Source organism: Lampris incognitus, chromosome 14 (genome assembly GCF_029633865.1).
Source record: "Lampris incognitus isolate fLamInc1 chromosome 14, fLamInc1.hap2, whole genome shotgun sequence".
NCBI lineage: Eukaryota > Metazoa > Chordata > Actinopteri > Lampriformes > Lampridae > Lampris > Lampris incognitus.
The window spans coordinates 47,879,008-47,897,660 of NC_079224.1; the positions used below are offsets into that span (position 1 = coordinate 47,879,008).

Consider the following 18,653-nt stretch of genomic DNA (forward strand, 5'->3'; position numbering starts at 1 on the left):
AGAATCTAATCTGGAAACCCCCGGTGGGATATCCTGGATTGAGACGACACCGCCTGGAGCTCCATAAATGACTGATGTGGATCCAGTGATTTAGAATCCAGTCAAATCAATGATGCCCTGGCAAACTGCTGACATCATTCACGACATTTTTTCTTTCTAATTCCCTCCCTGGTTGACATGTCCAGCTCCCTGTTCTCCTAAAGCCCCACCACGACATCACTGCGCTGGTGGTCGGGGTGGAACACTTTACCCCCGACTGGCTCGCCAACCAGAAAAACTAGCCATGTTTCCATCAAAGCATTTCCATTAAACTATCAACATCACAAAAAAGTGTTACGCTCACTTGAGGTTGTTTTTACTTTAGTGACAATTGTCCTCTATGTGACACCCGGCCAAGCCACGGGAACACCGGGATTCAAACTTTCGACATCAGCACGTCTGTTGCACCACGGCAGCACTTTTTAACAGATACCAACAGGGCCCTCTTCAGTTTATTCCATAGGAAACCTGTTTAATTCTTCAAGTACACCTGTCCTATGCGGCGGCACGGTGGTACAGTGGTTACCATGGTCACCTCACAGCAAGAAGGTCTTGGGTTCGAGCCCTGCAGTGGTCCAACCTTGGGGGTCATCCTGGGTGGTCCTGTGTGTGGAGTTTGCATGTTCTCCCCGTGTCTGTGTGGGTTTCCTCCGGGGGCTCCGGTTTCCTCCCACAGTCCAAAGACATGTAGGTCAGGTGACTCACCGTACTAAATTGTCCCTAGGTGTGTGTGTGTGTGTGGGTGTGTGTGTGTGTGTGGGTGTGTGTGTGTGTGTGTGTGTGTGTGGGTGTGTGTGTGGACCCTGTGTGACGTCCTGTCCAGGGTGTCTCCCCGCCTGCTGCCCAATGACTGCTGGGATAGGCTCCAGCATCCCCGTGACCCTGAGAGCAGGATAAGCGGTTTGGATAATGGATGGATGGACCTGTCCTATGTGTGTGTCTGTGCTTTGTGCTTTATGTGGGCATGTGTGTGTTACTGGCACAGTGTCTATATATGTACTGAACTTTGTGTGTGTGTATGTGTGAGAGAGAGAGAGAGATTGTGTGTTTGTGTAGTGGACATAATGTATGTGTGTGTATATGTGTGTATAGTTGGCGTTGTGTGTGTGTGTGTGTGTGTGTGTGTGTGTGTGTGTGTGTGTGTGTGTGTGTGTGTGTGTGTGTGTGTGTTGGATGATGTAATCTAGATTAAGGGGTCAGGGCTGATCTGACCTCCAGCTGTGAGGCAGCAGGATGAGATGAACATGGTGGATGTAGATTATGACAACATGCTTTGTCTTCTCTGAAACGCTCAGGATTCTCTCAGGAAATACACAGGCATAAAACACAGACACAACACAGGTACAGACACAGACAGACAGACAGACACACACACACACACACACACACACACACACACACACACACACAGACAGAGAGACAGAGAGACAGAGAAGACAAAAAGATGCACAGCAAGACAGTCAAATAACAGATTGACAAGGAAACAGACAGACAGACAGTCTGTCTTACTCCATTGTGTGTGTCAGTACATCGTGTGTCAGTCCAGCGTGTGTGACAGTCCAGCGTGTGTGACAGTACAGCGTGTGTGTCAGTACATGGTACAGGAGTTGTGTCGGTACATTGTGTGTCAGTACAGTGTATGTGTCAGTACAGTGTGTGTGTCAGTACATTGTGTGTGTCAGTACAGCGTGTGTGTCAGTACACAGTAAAGGAGTTGTGTCGGTACATTGTGTGTCAGTACAGTGTGTGTGTCAGTACAGTGTGTGTGTCAGTACATTGTGTGTGTCAGTACATTGTGTGTGTCAGTACAGCGTGTGTGTCAGTACAGGGTACAGGAGTTGTGTCGGTACATTGTGTGTCAGTACAGTGTGTGTGTCAGTACAGTGTGTGTGTCAGTACATTGTGTGTGTCAGTACAGCGTGTGTGTCAGTACATTGTGTGTGTCAGTACAGGGTACAGGAGTTGTGTCGGTACATTGTGTGTCAGTACAGCGTATGTGTCAGTACAGTGTGTGTGTCAGTACATTGTGTGTGTCAGTACAGCGTGTGTGTCAGTACACAGTAAAGGAGTTGTGTCGGTACATTGTGTGTCAGTACAGTGTGTGTGTCAGTACAGTGTGTGTGTCAGTACATTGTGTGTGTCAGTACAGTGTGTGTGTGTCAGTACAGGGTACAGGAGTTGTGTCAGTACAGTGTGTGTGACAGTACAGCGTGTGTGTCAGTACAGTGTATGTGTCAGTACATGGTACAGGAGTTATGTTGGTACATTGTGTGTCTGTACAGCATGTGTGTCAGTACATTGTGTGTGTCAGTAGTGTGTGTGTCAGTACACAGTACAGGAGCTGTGTCAGCTGGTGGGATACATCACATTAACATGTGGGATGAGGTGACTCAGCAGATGTAAGCTAGGCTGCAGGAGGACTGCTGCTGTCTCACTGTAGACAGACTGGGAGACGAACAGCAGCACAGCTCAACACCTCATCCACAACGTCACTGCTCTATACTGCTCTATACTGCTCTACAATGCTCTATACCGCTCTATACCCCTCTATGCCGTTCTATAGCGGTTAATACCCCTCTATACCGCTCTATAGTGGTTTATACTGCTCTATACCGCTCTATACCGCTCTATAGTGGTTTATACTGCTCTATACCCCTCTATCCTGCTCTATAGTGGTTTATAGTGTTTTATATCCCTCTATACTGCTCTATAGTGGTTTATACTGCTCTATACCACTCTATACTGCTCTATACCCTTCTATACTGCTCTATAGTGGTTTATACTGCTCTATACCCTTCTATACTGCTCTATAGTGGTTTATACTGCTCTATACCCCTCTATACTGTTCTATACTGCTCTATAGTGGTTTATACTGCTCTATATCCTTCTATACTGCTCTATATTGGTTTATACTGCTCTATAGTGGTTTATACTGCTCTATACCCCTCTATACTGCTCTATAGTGGTTTATACTGCTCTATAGTAGTTTATACTGCTCTATACCCCTCTATACTGCTCTATAGTGGTTTATACTGCTTTACACCGCTCTATACCGCTCTATAGTGGTTTTACTGCTTTATACCCCTCTATCCTGCTCTATAGTGGTTTATAGTGTTTTATACCCCTCTATACTGCTCTATAGTGGTTTATACTGCTCTATATCCCTCTATACTGCTCTATAGTGGTTTATACCCCTCTATACTACTCTATAGTAGTTTATACTGCTCTATACCCCTCTATACCGCTCTATAGTGGTTTATACTGCTCTATACCACTCTATACCGCTCTATAGTGGTTTATACTACTCTATCCTGCTCTATAGTGGTTTATAGTGTTTTATACCCCTCTATACTGCTCTATAGTGGTTTATACTGCTCTATACCCTTCTATACTGCTCTATAGTGGTTTATACTGCTCTATACCCCTCTATGCTGTTCTATACTGCTCTATAGTGGTTTATACTCCTCTATATCCTTCTATCCTGCTCTATAGTGGTTTATACAGCTCTATACCCCTCCATACTGTTCTATACTGCTCTATAATTGTTTACACTGCTCTATAGTGGTTTATACTGCTCTATACCCCTCTGTACTGCTCTATTGTGGTTTATACAGCTCTATACCCCTCCATACTGTTCTATACTGCTCTATAATTGTTTACACTGCTCTATAGTGGTTTATACTGCTCTATACCCCTCTGTACTGCTCTATAGTGGTTTATACTGCTCTATAGTAGTTTATACTGCTCTATACCCCTCTGTACTGCTCTATAGTGGTTTATACTGCTCTATAGTAGTTTAGGAATCAGGAACAATTTATTTGTCGTTTCATTTCACGTACTTGTGTACGTGAAATGAAACGAAATGCCGTTTCCCCCAGCCCACTGCAGTACAACACAAAGATGACAACACATCCAAAAACTATAAGAACACACACACCCAAACGAAACAACAACAAAAAAATCACTGTCCAAGGGAAGGAATGGCAGCCAGGATGACTGTTGGAACTGCCGGTCTGCATGGGCTAGCAGTTAGCTTAGCCCGCCCCGCTCCCCCAGCCATCAAACGAAGACAAAACTTAAACGCAGACGTGGACAAAGACACTGCACGGACGGTACTGGGTGAGGCCGCTGCAAATGCGAATTCATGCAGCCATCTTCCCACACCGGAAGCGGTGTGTGCCAGTGGTCCATAGTCTCAGGTAGCAAACACACACACACACACACACACACACACATCTATTTTATCTGTTAAAATGTGGCTTCAAGGAAACGTGAATGTCTGCAAGAGTATCACATAGTGTGGTTTCTGGTCAGAGCTGCAGTCAGTGTACTTTACAGTCAGTGTACTTTACAGTCTGTGTACTTTACAGTCAGTGTACTTTACAGTCAGTGTACTTTACAGTCTGTGTACTTTACAGTCAGTGTACTTTACAGTTAGTGTACTTTACAGTCTGGATTCCGAACTCCAGAGTCTTTACAGGCTGCCTGTCTGTGTGCTGCACAGTCTCACCTGCCCGTCTGACCAGCGCTCAGCTAAACGGGGCCAGTCGCTGTTTAGTTCCCAGAGATACAGGTTCTGATCCAAAACCAGTCTATCACATCAACACACACACACACACACACACACACACACACACACACACACACACACACACACACTGTCCAAAGCGATCTTGACAATTCCTTATCTCCTGAGTCAAAAAACCTGCTACTCCATCTCTGAATTTTAATTAATCCTAATCCCTAACCCCGACTTCCCATTTTAACCACGAACCCAAGCAGCAACGCAACAGAAATACAGAGGGACAGACACACACACACACACACACACACACACATACCTGAAGAGCAGTGTTTTGGAGAGCTGGCCGGCGCGAGCTCTCCTCAGAAGAGAAGACGTGGACTCCATCTGCCTCTACCGAAACTACTGCCTGACTGAATGTGGTGTGTGTGTGTGTGTGTGTGTGTGTGTGTGTGTGTGTGTGTGTGTGTGTGTGTGTGTGTGTGTGTGAGACAGACAGACAGAGATAGAGAGAAGCTAGGTAGCAGCTACAAGCTAGCATTATCTTGTCCAGCTCACTGACATCCCGGCAGCTCTAAAGCCTTTAGACTGCACTCACTGAAATGATACACACACACACACACACACACACACACACACACACACACACACACACACACACACACACACACACACACAGTTGTGACAGATGCCAGGCAGTGATCCGTAGTGGTGCTTGCTCCCTTCCTGCAAGTCTACCAGACCACAGAATGTGTGTGCGTGTGTGAGAGAGAGAGAGCAAGATTGTCCGTGTATGTTGTGTGTGTGTGTGTGTGTGTGTGTGTGTGTGTGTGTGTGTGTGTGTGTGTGTGTGTGTGTGTGTGTGTTTACTGGGAGGGTCAATAGGTGCTCATGGGACTAGGAGGGGTCCGGCTGGTTCTTATTCCTTATATTCTAGCCTAGCAGCATCACAAACAGAACCACATCAGTGCAGAACACAGAAGCCACGTCCTCTGTTCTGACCACTGCTGTCACCCTGGTTAGCCAGCACCTGCTTGTCAGTGTGGGACTTGAAGTCCCACAGGATCTTAGCTCTGCCATTCTCAACCACCTTTGGTGGTGTCTCTCACATGGACTTGGGGACTTCCAGTCTGTATTCAGTACAGATGTTGCTGTACACTATCCCAGCCACTTGGTTGTGCCCGTCAGTGTACGCTTTCCTAGCTAGCATCTTACACCCTGCTACTAAGTGCTGGACTGTCTCAGGGGCGTCTTCGCACAGCCTGCATCTTGGGTCTTGTCTGGTGTGGTAGACCCCTGCCTCAACTGATCTGGTCCTGAGTGCCTGCTCTTGTGCTGCTATGATCAGAGCCTCCGTGCTGTCCTTCAGTCCAGCCTTTTCTAGCCACTGGTAAGATTTCTCAATATCAGCCACGTTTTTTATCTGTTGATAGTACATCCCATGGAGGGGCTTGGTCTTCCATGATACCTCCTCCTCTTCCTCCCCACTCTCTGTCTTCTGCTGTCTGAGGTACTCAGCAGATCGTCCTGGGGAGGCCCTCTTTCTGATGTACTCATCCTCAATAGTGGCTCTGATACTCATTAACCCTCAGCCCCCATCTTTTCGCTTATCATATACAGTCTCAGGCGGCTGGACCTGATATCTGTGGCGTTTATCTCCTCTTTTGGCCAGCTTATTATTCCAGCTGGGTATCTGATGACTGGTAGGGCATATGTGCTGATGGCTTGGATCTTATTCTTCTGATTGAGCTGGGTCCTCAGGACCTGCCTCACTCTCCGGAGGTATTTGGCCGTAGCTGACCTCCTTGCTGCTTCCTCGTGGTTTCCATTTGCCTGTGGAATACCCAGGTACTTGTAACTGTCTTGTATGTCTGTTATCATGCCATCTGGTGATTCATCCCCTTCAGTCTTCACGACCTTTCCTCTTTTTGCCACCATTTGACCACACTTGTCCAGTCCGAATGACATCCTGATGTCGTTGCTGTAGATTCTGGTGAGGTGGCTCAGGAGTCAATGTCTCACTCATTCCTGGCACACAGCTTGATGTCATCTATGTATAGGAGGTGGCTGATGGTAACTTCACTTCTGAACCTGTATCCATATCCACTCTTTCTGATGATCTGACTGAGGAGGTTCAGGCCTATGTAGAACAGCAGCGGGGATAGTGCATCACCTTGGTATACTATGTCACATTTGATTGTTACCTATGTGATTGTCTTTGAGTTGGCCTCTAGTGTTGTTTTCCACTGCCACATTGAGATCTTGATGACGGCTATTAGTGTCCTGTTGGCTTAGTATAGTGCCAAGCACTCCAGTAACCATGTGTGGGGCACTGAATCGTTGGCTTTCTTGTAGTCAACCCAGGCTGTGCTTAGGTCTGTCTGTCTGGTCTTGGAGTCTCGGGTGACTGCTCTATCAACCAGTAGCTGATGCTTTGACTCTCTGGTTTTGTTCCCAATTCCTTTCTGAGTTTCGCTCATGTATTGATCCATGTGCCATCAGAGCTTAGCTGCTATGATCCCTGACAGAATCTTCCACATTGTGGAGAAGCAGGTTATTGACAAGTAGTTTGAAGGTGTTGTACCATTGTGGGGAGCCTTCATGATCAGTATTGTTCTCTCCTGTGTTAGCCAATCAGGTTGAGAGCCTGATGTTAGCAGCTGGTTCATCTGTGTTCATGGAGTACCATTACCTTCTTCAGCCAGTAGGCGTGAACCATGTCAGGGCCTGGTGGAGTCCAGCTCTTCATGTTTGAGACTGGTTGTTGGATGTCAGCTACTGTGATGATACCTAGTTCTTACTCTGGGATATTGCTGTAGTCTGCTCTTATGTCCACCAGCCACTGGGCATTGGTGTTGTGTGTCCTTTTCTCATATGGCCTTCCAGTATCGTTTGGTCTCTGGTCTGGGCAGGTCTGATGTTGTTCCCTTGTTACTCTGCAGCTGGGAGTACACTTGTGATGGTTCTTTGAGGAATAGGTCATTTATTCTTTGGGCTTCTACTTCTCTATTGTATCTCTTCATCCTGACAGCCAGAGCTGTGAGCATTTGTTTGGCAGTTTCCAGGGCCTCACTTATTGACGTCTTGCTGTACTTCTTCAACCAAGGCCTGTCTTTCATCACACTTTTCTGCACCATTGTTAACTGGCTAGCATTTCTCCATGCTGCTTTGATCTTGGCTTCCAGCCTTCTCTTCCATGGAGGGTACTGTTGGCGACCCGTGTTCTTAGTCCCGTACCCAAGTATCTCCAGAATTATTGTTACAGTGGCATATGCAAGCTTGTTGGTCTCTGTTATGGTGGCAGTTGAGATGTTGTGTAAGACTGTGTTCACATCTGCACGCAGGCTTTGTGATGGTACTTTGTCTCAGAGTCGTGGAAGCCGAGCCCAGACGTTGACTGTCTTTAATCTGACCATGATTCTCATTTGAATCGCAGCAGCTTCAGCTGTCATGGCTGGAAGGATTATTTCAGCTGGTTGGAGTCTGTCCTTATGTATCTCCTGCCTACTGGGCGGCCATTCAGGGTGCTGAATTGTATAGTATAGTCATTCTGTTGGAGCCTCTCCATCTCAAATTGTGACAGTAGCTTCCCTGTGACAGTTGTAGCCGGCCAATTACCCCACTCTACCAAGCCGTCCCGGATGCTGCTCGACCCCCTCTGCCGAGCCAGGGAGGGCTGCAGACTTGACTCCTGACCAAGTCTGATGTATGTAGCATCAGACTTGTTTTGTTTTTAAATTAGTTTTGCAGTTTTTTTTTTTGAGCCATTTTAGTTTCTGTTGTTTCTACTCTTAATTATGGCCTAACTTATATCAGGGAAAGATGCAGGAAGGATATCCAGAAGCAGGGACATTATTATTATTTCAAAATTCATAAGCATCGTTTTTGAATATTCTTGTTAATTTTATTTCTGCTCGATCTATTTCAATACCAACCAACATAGACTATCCTAGCATACACAAATATGTGCTTACACTCGCATAGCTATTCATTCCATGCTTGTTTTGTATCTGGTGTACTGCTAGATACTTGTAATACCATATTCACTGAGGTGGAAAACGCTATGATTATTTTCATTTTCAACTCGCTATGAATTATGTCTATACTACTACTACTTCTTTTGGCTGCTCCCGTTAGGGGGCGCCACAGCAGATCATCCATTTCCATCTCTTCCTGTCCTCTGCATCTTCCTCTGTCACACCAGCCACCTGCATGTCCTCCCTCACCACATCCATAAACCTCCTCTTTGGCCTTCCTCTTCTCCTCTTCCCCGGCAGCTCCATATTCACCATCCTTCTCCCAATATACCCAGCATCTCTCCTCCACACATGTCCAAACCATCTCAATCTTGTCTCTCTTGCATTGTCTCCAAACCGTCCAACCTGAGCTGTCCCTCTAATATACTCGTTCCTGATCCTGTCCTTCTTCATCACTCCCAATGAAAATCTTATCATCTTCAACTCTGCCACCTCCAGCTCCACCCCCTGTCTTTTCCTCAGTGCCACTGTCTCCAAACTATACAACATAGCTCCTCCTGTGTCTATAATGCTTGGTAAAATGAAAAAGGTTAATATGAGTACGGGTTTGAGATCGTCTGTCTCCCAGCCACAGCTTATAGGTGCACCCAAACATCCTTTTCATTCTGAGATGTGTGACTATGAGCCTCTTAAACAACAACAACACAAACATCTCTTACAGGTAAAGGCAAAATGACCTTAGGATAAATGAATGTTAATTTGTGTGAAGAACGAATGGAATTTTTCTTAGTTGAGTTATGAAACGTATCCAGATGAACGTTGTATCCAGATGAACTGATTCAACCTTCTTTGAATGAATGGAATTATTCTGCTGTGCCATCTCAGCTTGATGACACCAATGATAATAACGTATTAGCCTAATAGGAAATTTGATTGTAATTTTGAGTCAAACGCTAACAGTTGAATAAGGTTCATTGAGTCGTATTTTATCAAGACAAGGACTTTCTTATTTGTAAATTCCAGTCTAGCTGTTGGGTTAAGCTAACTCTGTCTCATTAAAATCCTAGCAAATTTAGCTTCCCCATTCCCATTGCACGTTATCCGTCTTAGGAGAGAGATCTCTCCTCTGTTGCTCTCCCTGAGGTTTCTTCCTAATTTTTCTCCCTGTTAATTGGTTTTTCAGGGAGTTGTTCCTTATCCCATGCGAGGGTCTAAGGACACATTTGTGATATTGGACTATACAAATAAAACTGACTTGACGTCCCCATTCCTGATGCCCTAGCGCTGCCTATATTACCACTGGGTAATGTTGCCAGTGTTCCACCAAAATCTGCGACTGTTGGAAATCGTGACCTACATGTGAATGGTTTCTGCGTATTCAGTATCACGTCCATATCAAATGGAAAGATGGTATTTGATATATGAAAACAAAATACAGATGACATTAAGGATAACCACCTTAACTTGTGTAATCTGTGGACTTGGATGTGTTTCATGAGTAACCTTTACTTCGATGAAACCATTAAAACCTGAATTAAAAAGAAAGTTTAGGAGGCAGCGGGTACCTGTCTGTGTCGGCGGGTCGGAGGGAGGGCAGTCTGAAGCTGGTGTTCCGGTCCAGTTTGGTTTGACTCTTGGTCCTCTTAATAGAGCCTTTTAGACGCTTACTGAAGAAACCCTGCAGGAGAGAGGAAGAGGAGGCACACCCTTCATGTAAATGTTCTTCTCTTGACAGTAAAAGACTTTTCTACTTTCACAGAAGGTTGAATCAGTTCATGTGGACACAACGTTTATTGACAGATACGTTTCATCACTCAACTAAGTGACCTCCTCAGTCTCACCTGACTGCAGGTGTCCCCACCCTTATAAACAATACAGTGGTATAACCACCCACACCAATCATCAGTTTCATATGCAAATATGGGTGTGACCATTAACTAGAGTTTCAATGGCCATGTGTGCTATTCACAGAGGGTTGGGGAATAGTTGCGATCACAGCATTGTAAGGGCCCAGACACACCAAACTGACTAGCGGCGACGAAGGCTGGCTTTTGCGTCGCCTCACGTCGCCTGCCGTCTGGGCCAAAAAGTAGCATGTACGTTCTGCACTGATTTGCTAAGCTGAACAGCCAATCAGAGCGATCTCTCTCACTGACAGACTCTACTGATTCAACATGCTGAATAGGCTGAAACACTGCCGGCAGGGGTCTGACTAGTGCCGATGGTGCGGGACACACCGCAAAAACTAGGGTCACAGACACACACCAACGGCCCGACATTGGCCAACGGTCGGCCTGGAGTGTCAGAGCCCTAAAATGGTGACAGATGTACTCTTAGACCCCCCTCGGTTCAGGAAAAGTCGGTCCCTCTTCACATAGATGGCCTCTTTGACTCCCCGTTCAAACCAGCATTCCTCCCTATCAGGGATGTGCACATCCTCATCCTTGAAAGAGTGGCCACTGGTCTGTAGATGGTGTAGACTGTGGAGTCCTGGTCTGTAGATGGTGTAGACTGTGGAGTCCTGGTCTGACATGTTAGCTCTCCTGTGTTGTGCCATCCTCTTGGCCAGCGTCTGTTTAGTTTCCCCGATGTACAAGTCACGGCAATCCTCCTGGCTCTGAACAGCTACACTATATTGCTCTGTTTGTGCCGGGGGACCCAATCCTTGGGGTGGACCAACTTCTGGTTCAGCATGTTTTGGGGTTTGAAAGCAACCGAGATGCGGAGTTTTGAAAACACGTCTCAGCTTTTCCGACACTCCCACCACATACGGAATCACCTCTGGTTTACGCTTCGACGGCTGTTGTCCTCCTCCTAACCTCGACTGGCTGGTGCACTGTCTGGGTGTCTTCCTGGCTTTGACAAAGGTTGCTGTGATTGCAACAATCCCCAACCCTCTGTGAATAGCACACATGACCTTTGTAACTCTAGTTAATGGTCACACTCATATTTGCATATGAAACTGATGGTTGGTTTGGGTGGCTATACCACCGTATTGTTTATAAGGGTGGGGACACCTGCAGTCAGGTGAGACTGACGATGTCGGTCAGTGATGAAACGTATCTATCAGTAAACGTTGTGTCCAGATGAACTGATTCAACCTTCTGTCGTGTTCTTACTTGGGTTATTGAGCATCAAGACTCTGTTGAAGTTTGTTAATGCTTTGTGAATGACGTCATTCAACAGTGAATTTTACCAATGTTATTTTTCAAATATGCATGGTCATGTCAGTCATTTATCATCTGCACTAGACTCTTGCACACTCATCCAGACAGACTCACAGTGGAAAGAGCAGAGAAGACACAACCTCTGACACCACCAACATTACAAGCAATAGAAAGGAAGTCACAGGGTCGGAGCCACACAGATGAAACGAATATTCATGTGAACCGAGAATGATGATGGATGACAGAGAAGCAACAGAGAGAGAGACAGGCTGAAGAAACAGATGGAGGAGCGAAGTGAAGCTTTGTGTTTCTTTGTGTATTTGTATTGGGTGGGACTTAGCAGTGTGTCAATAAGTCACCAGTTTATCAACTAGGGGGCTTAAGTTTCCTGTGTGTCATCAGTCCAGAGCATGAATCCCAACCAGAATCTCACACACACACACACACACACACACACACACACACACACACACGCTCACTAAACACTAACACACTACTACCACTACTACTACTACTACTTTCAGCTGCTCCCGTTAGGGGGCGCCACAGTGGATCATCCATCATCTGTTTCCATCTCTTCCTGTCCTCTGCAGCTTCCTCTGTCACACCAGCCACCTGCATGTCCTCCCTCACCACATCCATAAACCTCCTCTTTGGCCTTCCTCTTCTCCTCTTCCCTGGCAGCTCCATATTCAGCATCCTTCTCCCAGTATACCCAGCATCTCTCCTCCACACATGTCCACACCATCTCCATCTTGTCTCTCTTGCTTTGTCTCCAAACCGTCCAACCTGAGCTGTCCCTCTAATATACTCGTTCCTAATCCTGTCCTTCTTCATCACTTCCAATGAAAATCTTAGCATCTTCAACTCTGCCACCTCCAGCTCCGCCTCCTGTCTTTTCATCAGTGCCACTGTCTTCAAATCTCTTCAAAAATACTAGAAAAAATATACTTTTCAAGAATACACGACTTCATCACAAAACACAATTTACTGTATATACTGCAATATGGTTTTAGAGCAAACAGAACGATTTCATTTGCATTTATAGAATTTATAGATGAAATAACAATGGCAATAGAAAACAAAAAATATGCAATAGGGGTATTTCTGGATCTAAAAAACAAGCATTTGACACTGTAGACCATGAATCATTACTGAAAAAAACTAAAATCATACGGAATTAGAGGAACAGCACTCTCCTGGTTAACCTGCTATCTAAAATACAGATATGAATATGTTGAATTACAAAACTTCAAATCACACCTACTGAAAGTCACATGTGGGGTCCCCCAGGGCTCAGTGTTGGGACCATTACAGTTTGTTCTGTATATAAACAATATTTGTGAAGTGTCTGAATCTCTGAAAGCCATTTTATTTGCTGATGACACAAATTTATTTTGCTGTGGGGATCATCTGCATCAACTCCTGGATATAGTGGAAAAGGACCTGATGAAGTTAAAGATGTGGTTTGATGCAAACAAACTAACATTGAATTTAAGCAAAACAAAATTTATAATCTTTGGTAACCGTAAAATTAACTCAAACAGGAAACTCATGATTAACAATGTAGAAATAGAAAGAGTGACTGAAATTAAATTTCTTGGGGTAATAGTGGACAATAAATTATGTGGGAAACCACACAGAAATTATACCAACGCTAAAGTATCCAAATCAATCGCAATACTATTCAAGTCAAAGATCTTCTAAATCAAGCTTCACTTTACACCTTGTACTGTTCACTCATACTTCCATACATCACCTACTGTGTGGAAGTGTGGGGGAACACATATAAAACCAACACTGATTCAATCTTCATTATTCCAAAAAGAGCCATAAGGATAGTAAACAAAGCCAACTGCAGAGAACCAACAAACCAACTCTTTATCAAAGCAAAAACACTAAAATTCAAAGATCTGGTGGACTTTAAAACTGCTCAAATCATGTCCAAAGTGTTAAATCATAAAGTACCCAGCAGTATCCAGGGGTTGTTCCAGTTGAAGGACAGTAATTATGACCTGAGAGGAATATGTACGTTTAAACAAAACCCAGTAAGGACAAATGCAAAATATCACTGAGTCACAACCAAAGGAGTCACGATATGGAACAGCTGCAGTGATGAAATGAAAACATGTGAATCAATAATCAAATGTAAAAGACTCTTTCAAAATAATATGTAGAGCAGATATGGGATGGAGCTGGGACATCTTGTGTGAATTGTTCTTGAGTTGTTTTGACGTTGCTCTGCACTTGCTTTGTTCTTGTTGTGTTGAATGAAGGATCTTTGTTTGATCTACTAGACGTCATGGTCACTGGTGGTAGGCGATTGAGTTGTCATTTAAATTACACGGTTCACTGTTGCAGTATTAAGATGGGAAAAGGGGGAAGGACTAGAAGTTTTTTAACTTCTGCCAACTCCTTTTTGAACTGCTGAGATTTGAAACCATGTTTGATGATGATATCGCTTGCTTGTTTTGATTTTGTTTTCTCTTTTGTTTTCTTTTATTATACATTTTCATTTTATTTTTTTAACGTTCAAAATAAACAAAATATACAAATATACAAAATATACAACCATATAACATAGCTGGTTTCACATCCATCTTGTGAACCGTCCCTTTAACTCTTGCTGGTACCCTTCTGTCACACATCACTCCTGACACTCTTCTCCACCCTGCCTGCACTCTCTTCTTCACCTCTCTTCTGCACTCCCCGTTACTTTGGACAGTTGACCCCAAGAATTTAAACTCATTTACCTTCGTCACCTCCACTCCTTGCATCCTCATCATTCCACTGTCCTCCCTCTCATTCACACATAGGTATTCCATCTTGCTCCTACTGACTTTCATTCCTCTTCTCTCCAGTGCATACCTCCACCTCTCCAGGCTCTCCTCCACCTGCACCCTACTCTCACTACAGATCACAATGTCATCCGCAAACATCATCGTCCACGGAGACTCCTGCCTGATCTTGTCCGTCAAGCTAAAACACACTACCACTCAGCAACGCACACTCACTTCCTGTCTTTCTCTGTTTATTTGACAGGGACAGAGCACATCACTAACATGACCATCAGTATGAAACACAAGATGTAAACATGCTGCAGCTAGCAAGACAGCTCATTTCCGTCTATAGTCCTTAGGCAGGGAACAGAAAAAAGAAACAGTAGAGGAAACAATATGCAAAATACTAAACAAAAATACACAAGCAAAAAAAGACAGAATACTTTATACACATGTCCGGTCAGAAGTGACCACAACTTGAGCCGTTGTTAGAGAGGAGTTTTAACGGTGGCATATGGAGGGCACTCCCTTACTGCAAGTGGCAGGCCAGTCGGATATTTACCTCCCTGATGCGCCTGTATGGCACCACACGGTGCTCTCAAGTGGTCGCTAGAATGCTACTGCCACTGTCAGCCCTCTTGTAGGAATTCTTACAGGAAATGGAGCAAAGCCCGATACATAAAACAAGCACATTCAAAACTTTTCAAGTTCTCGAAGCCCAGAACATAAAATAATGCTCTTCCAGGGTGTGACACTGATGGCGTCAGAGTGTTTTTATGGAAAACTGTCGTGGTCTTCTTGAGGAATAATTCTATCGGTTTAAGTGTCATTACACCTGCAAGTGACCAGTTACTCGGCGACGAAGGCCGACTGTTGCGTCGCCTCACGTCACCTGCCGTCTGGGCCAGAAAGCAGCGCTTGAACACACCGCACACTACAGCCGACGACCTGCTAGCACGTACGTCCTGCCCTGATTCGCTAGGCTGAACAGCCAATCAGAGCGACCTCTCTCGCCAACAGGTTCCACCCATTCAACATGCGGAATCGGCCGAAAAGCTGCCGACAGGGGTCCGAGCAGTGCTGACGGTGCGGGACACGTGACAACTAGGGTGACAGACGCTCACCGACGGCCGACCATCGGCCTGGTGTGTCAGGGCTCTAGTGAGGCTTTCAGGTTGACTCGAGAACAATCAATCTGTTCTTGTTTTGGAGCGCCGGGCTTTTGTAGCAGGCTGCTCTGCTAGTTGTGTAAGACTGAAGTAATCAGTGACCTGTGTAAGACTTGTTTCTTTCCTTCTTTTCATTCCAATTACATTAAAATCACATGCAACAATTAACCACTCATCCACCCATCCATCCATCCATCCATCCATCCATCCATCCATCCATCCATCCATCCATCCATCCCTCGGGGTCGTGGGGATGCTGGAGCCTATCGCAGAAGCTATTGGGCAGCAGGCAGGCACCCTGGACAGGCTGCCAGATCCCTCTCTCTCTCTCTCTCTCTCTCTCTCTCTCTCTCTCTCGCTCTCTCTCTCGCTCTCTCTCTCTCACACACCTAGGGACAATTCAGTACGGCCGATTCAGCTGACCTACATGTCTTTGGACTGTGGGAGGACACCGGAGCCCCCGGAGGAAACCCACACAGACACGGGGAGGACATGCAAACTTTACACAGAGGACGACCCGAGACGACCCACCAAGGTACGACTACCCAGGGACTCGAACCCAGGACCATCTCGCTGTGAGGTGACCGTGCTAACCACTGCGCCGCCGTACCGCCACCTGCATCAGTTATTTCTGTGTTATAGTTGCGGTGACTGAAAAGGATTTTTAACTGGTCATGAAAGTGTGACTCTGCTTTCAGGTTCTGGTACACAGCAGTGAAGGACATTTCAGCAGAAGTGGGATGTTGACGCCAACACACTCACTCCCACCTCCTCTTGGCCTTTCAGTCTGATTACATTATAAGTGCTTGTACCATAGAGTAAAATACCCCCCCCCCCACTTGATCCCTGTCTTTTCTTTCTTTTTCTTTGGATTCTTCTCCCCAATTGTATCCGGTCAATCACCCCGCTCTCTGAGCCGTCCCAGTCTCTGCTCCACCCCCTCTGCTGATCCGGGGTCTGCAGACTACCACATGTCTCCTCCCATACATGTGGAGTCGCCAGCCGCTTCTTTTCACCTGACAGTGAGGAGTTTCACCAGGGGGACATAGCGTGTGGGAGGATCACGCTATTCCCACCAGCCCCCCCCTAAACAGGCACCCCAACCGACCAGAGGAGGCACTAGTGCAGCGACCAGCCAGGACACATACTCGAATCCAGCTTCACCACCAGCAGACACGGCCAATTGTGTCTGTAAGGACGTCCAACCAAGCCAGAGGTAACATGGGGATTCGAACTGAAGATGGTAGGCAACGGAATAGACCATTGCACTACCCAGACGATCCCTGTCTTTTCTGATGTCCCGGAACCGGCTGACGATCAGAACCAGGGACAGGAAAGCGTTGCGAAGCGGCTTTCGAATATAATGAGCCTCATACCGCTGACTATGTGGACACTATTCCCTGGTCCGGCCCGAACCCGCTTGAGACCGACACCACATCGGATCTGGATATGTGCTATTGGCTAAACCAGGGAGCAAGACCTAAGACCTGTTCTACCCCTGCAGTGTCAAACCCTGAGCTCTGGACAGACGTTGTCCCGGGTAAAAGAAGAGTCACACAGTTCCACTGATGTCTCACTGGGAGTTCGGCTGGAGAACAGGTTCATTACTCTGCATGAGCTGCCGGTCATTGAGCACAATGCTAATGCCACAGCTAGCATCAACAGCTCAGAAGCTAACGCCGTACCCCGTGCAGCCACGGACCGTGATACAGCCGAGCCCTCGAGGAGCATCTCCCGGCGGCACCCGGAGGTGAACAGACCGGTAGCTGCTAAAGCTAAAGTCCCATCGACGTTAGCTTCAGCACAGAGCAGAACATGCAGCGGACTTCTGAACGAGGAGGTAACCGAGCTGGACGAGACACCAGACACAGCTCTGCTGGACGAGACACCAGAACCAGCTCTGCTGGACGAGACACCAGACACAGCTCCGCTGGTCAGCCACCAGACACAGCTCTGCTGGACGAGACACCAGAACCAGCTCCGCTGGACGAGACACCAGACACAGCTCCGCTGGACGAGACACCAGAACCAGCTCTGCTGGATGAGACACCAGACACCAGACACAGCTCTGCTGGACGAGACACCAGACACAGCTCTGCTGGACGAGACACCAGAACCAGCTCTGCTGGACGAGACACCAGACACAGCTCCGCTGGTCAGCCACCAGACACAGCTCCGCTGGACGAGACACCAGACACAGCTCCGCTGGACGAGACACCAGACACAGCTCCACTGGACGAGACACCAGAACCAGCTCTGCTGGATGAGACACCAGACACCAGACACAGCTCCGCTGGACGAGACACGAGACACCGCTCCGCTGGATGAGACACGAGACACCGCTCCGCTGGACGAGACACCAGACACCAGACACCGCTCCGCTGGACGAGACACCAGACACCAGACACCAGACACAGCTCCGCTGGACGAGACACGAGACACAGCTCCGCTGGACGAGACACAAGACACAGCTCCGCTGGACGAGACACCAGACACCAGACACCGCTGGACGAGACACAGCTCCGCTGGACGAGACACCAGACACCAGACACCAGACACCAGACACCGCTGGACGAGACACCAGACACCAGACACCAGACACCAGACACCAGACACCGCTGGACGAGACACAGCTCCGCTGGACGAGACACCAGACACCAGACACCGCTGGACGAGACACAGCTCCGCTGGACGAGACACCAGACACCAGACACCAGACACAGCTCCGCTGGACGAGACACAGCTCCGCTGGACGAGACACCAGACACCAGACACCAGACACCGCTGGACAAGACACAGCTCCGCTGGACGAGACACCAGACACCAGACACCAGACACAGCTCCGCTGGACGAGACACAGCTCCGCTGGACGAGACACCAGACACCAGACACCAGACACAGCTCCGCTGGACGAGACACCAGACACCAGACACCAGACACCAGACACCAGACACCGCTGGACAAGACACAGCTCCGCTGGACGAGACACCAGACACCGC

At 46.9% G+C, this 18,653-nt stretch overlaps 1 protein-coding gene across 3 annotated transcripts in view; it reads right to left on the bottom strand.

Annotated features, from left to right (window-relative positions):
* Window positions 1-18,653, bottom strand: part of rasal2 (RAS protein activator like 2) — a 162,737-nt gene that overhangs the window by 47,782 nt on the left and 96,302 nt on the right. For all 3 annotated transcript variants that reach the window (XM_056293999.1, XM_056294000.1, XM_056293997.1), the window contains exon 5: window positions 10,104-10,216. In XM_056293999.1, coding sequence (XP_056149974.1) covers window positions 10,104-10,216 — 113 coding nt within the window. The remainder of the gene's footprint in view (window positions 1-10,103; window positions 10,217-18,653) is intronic.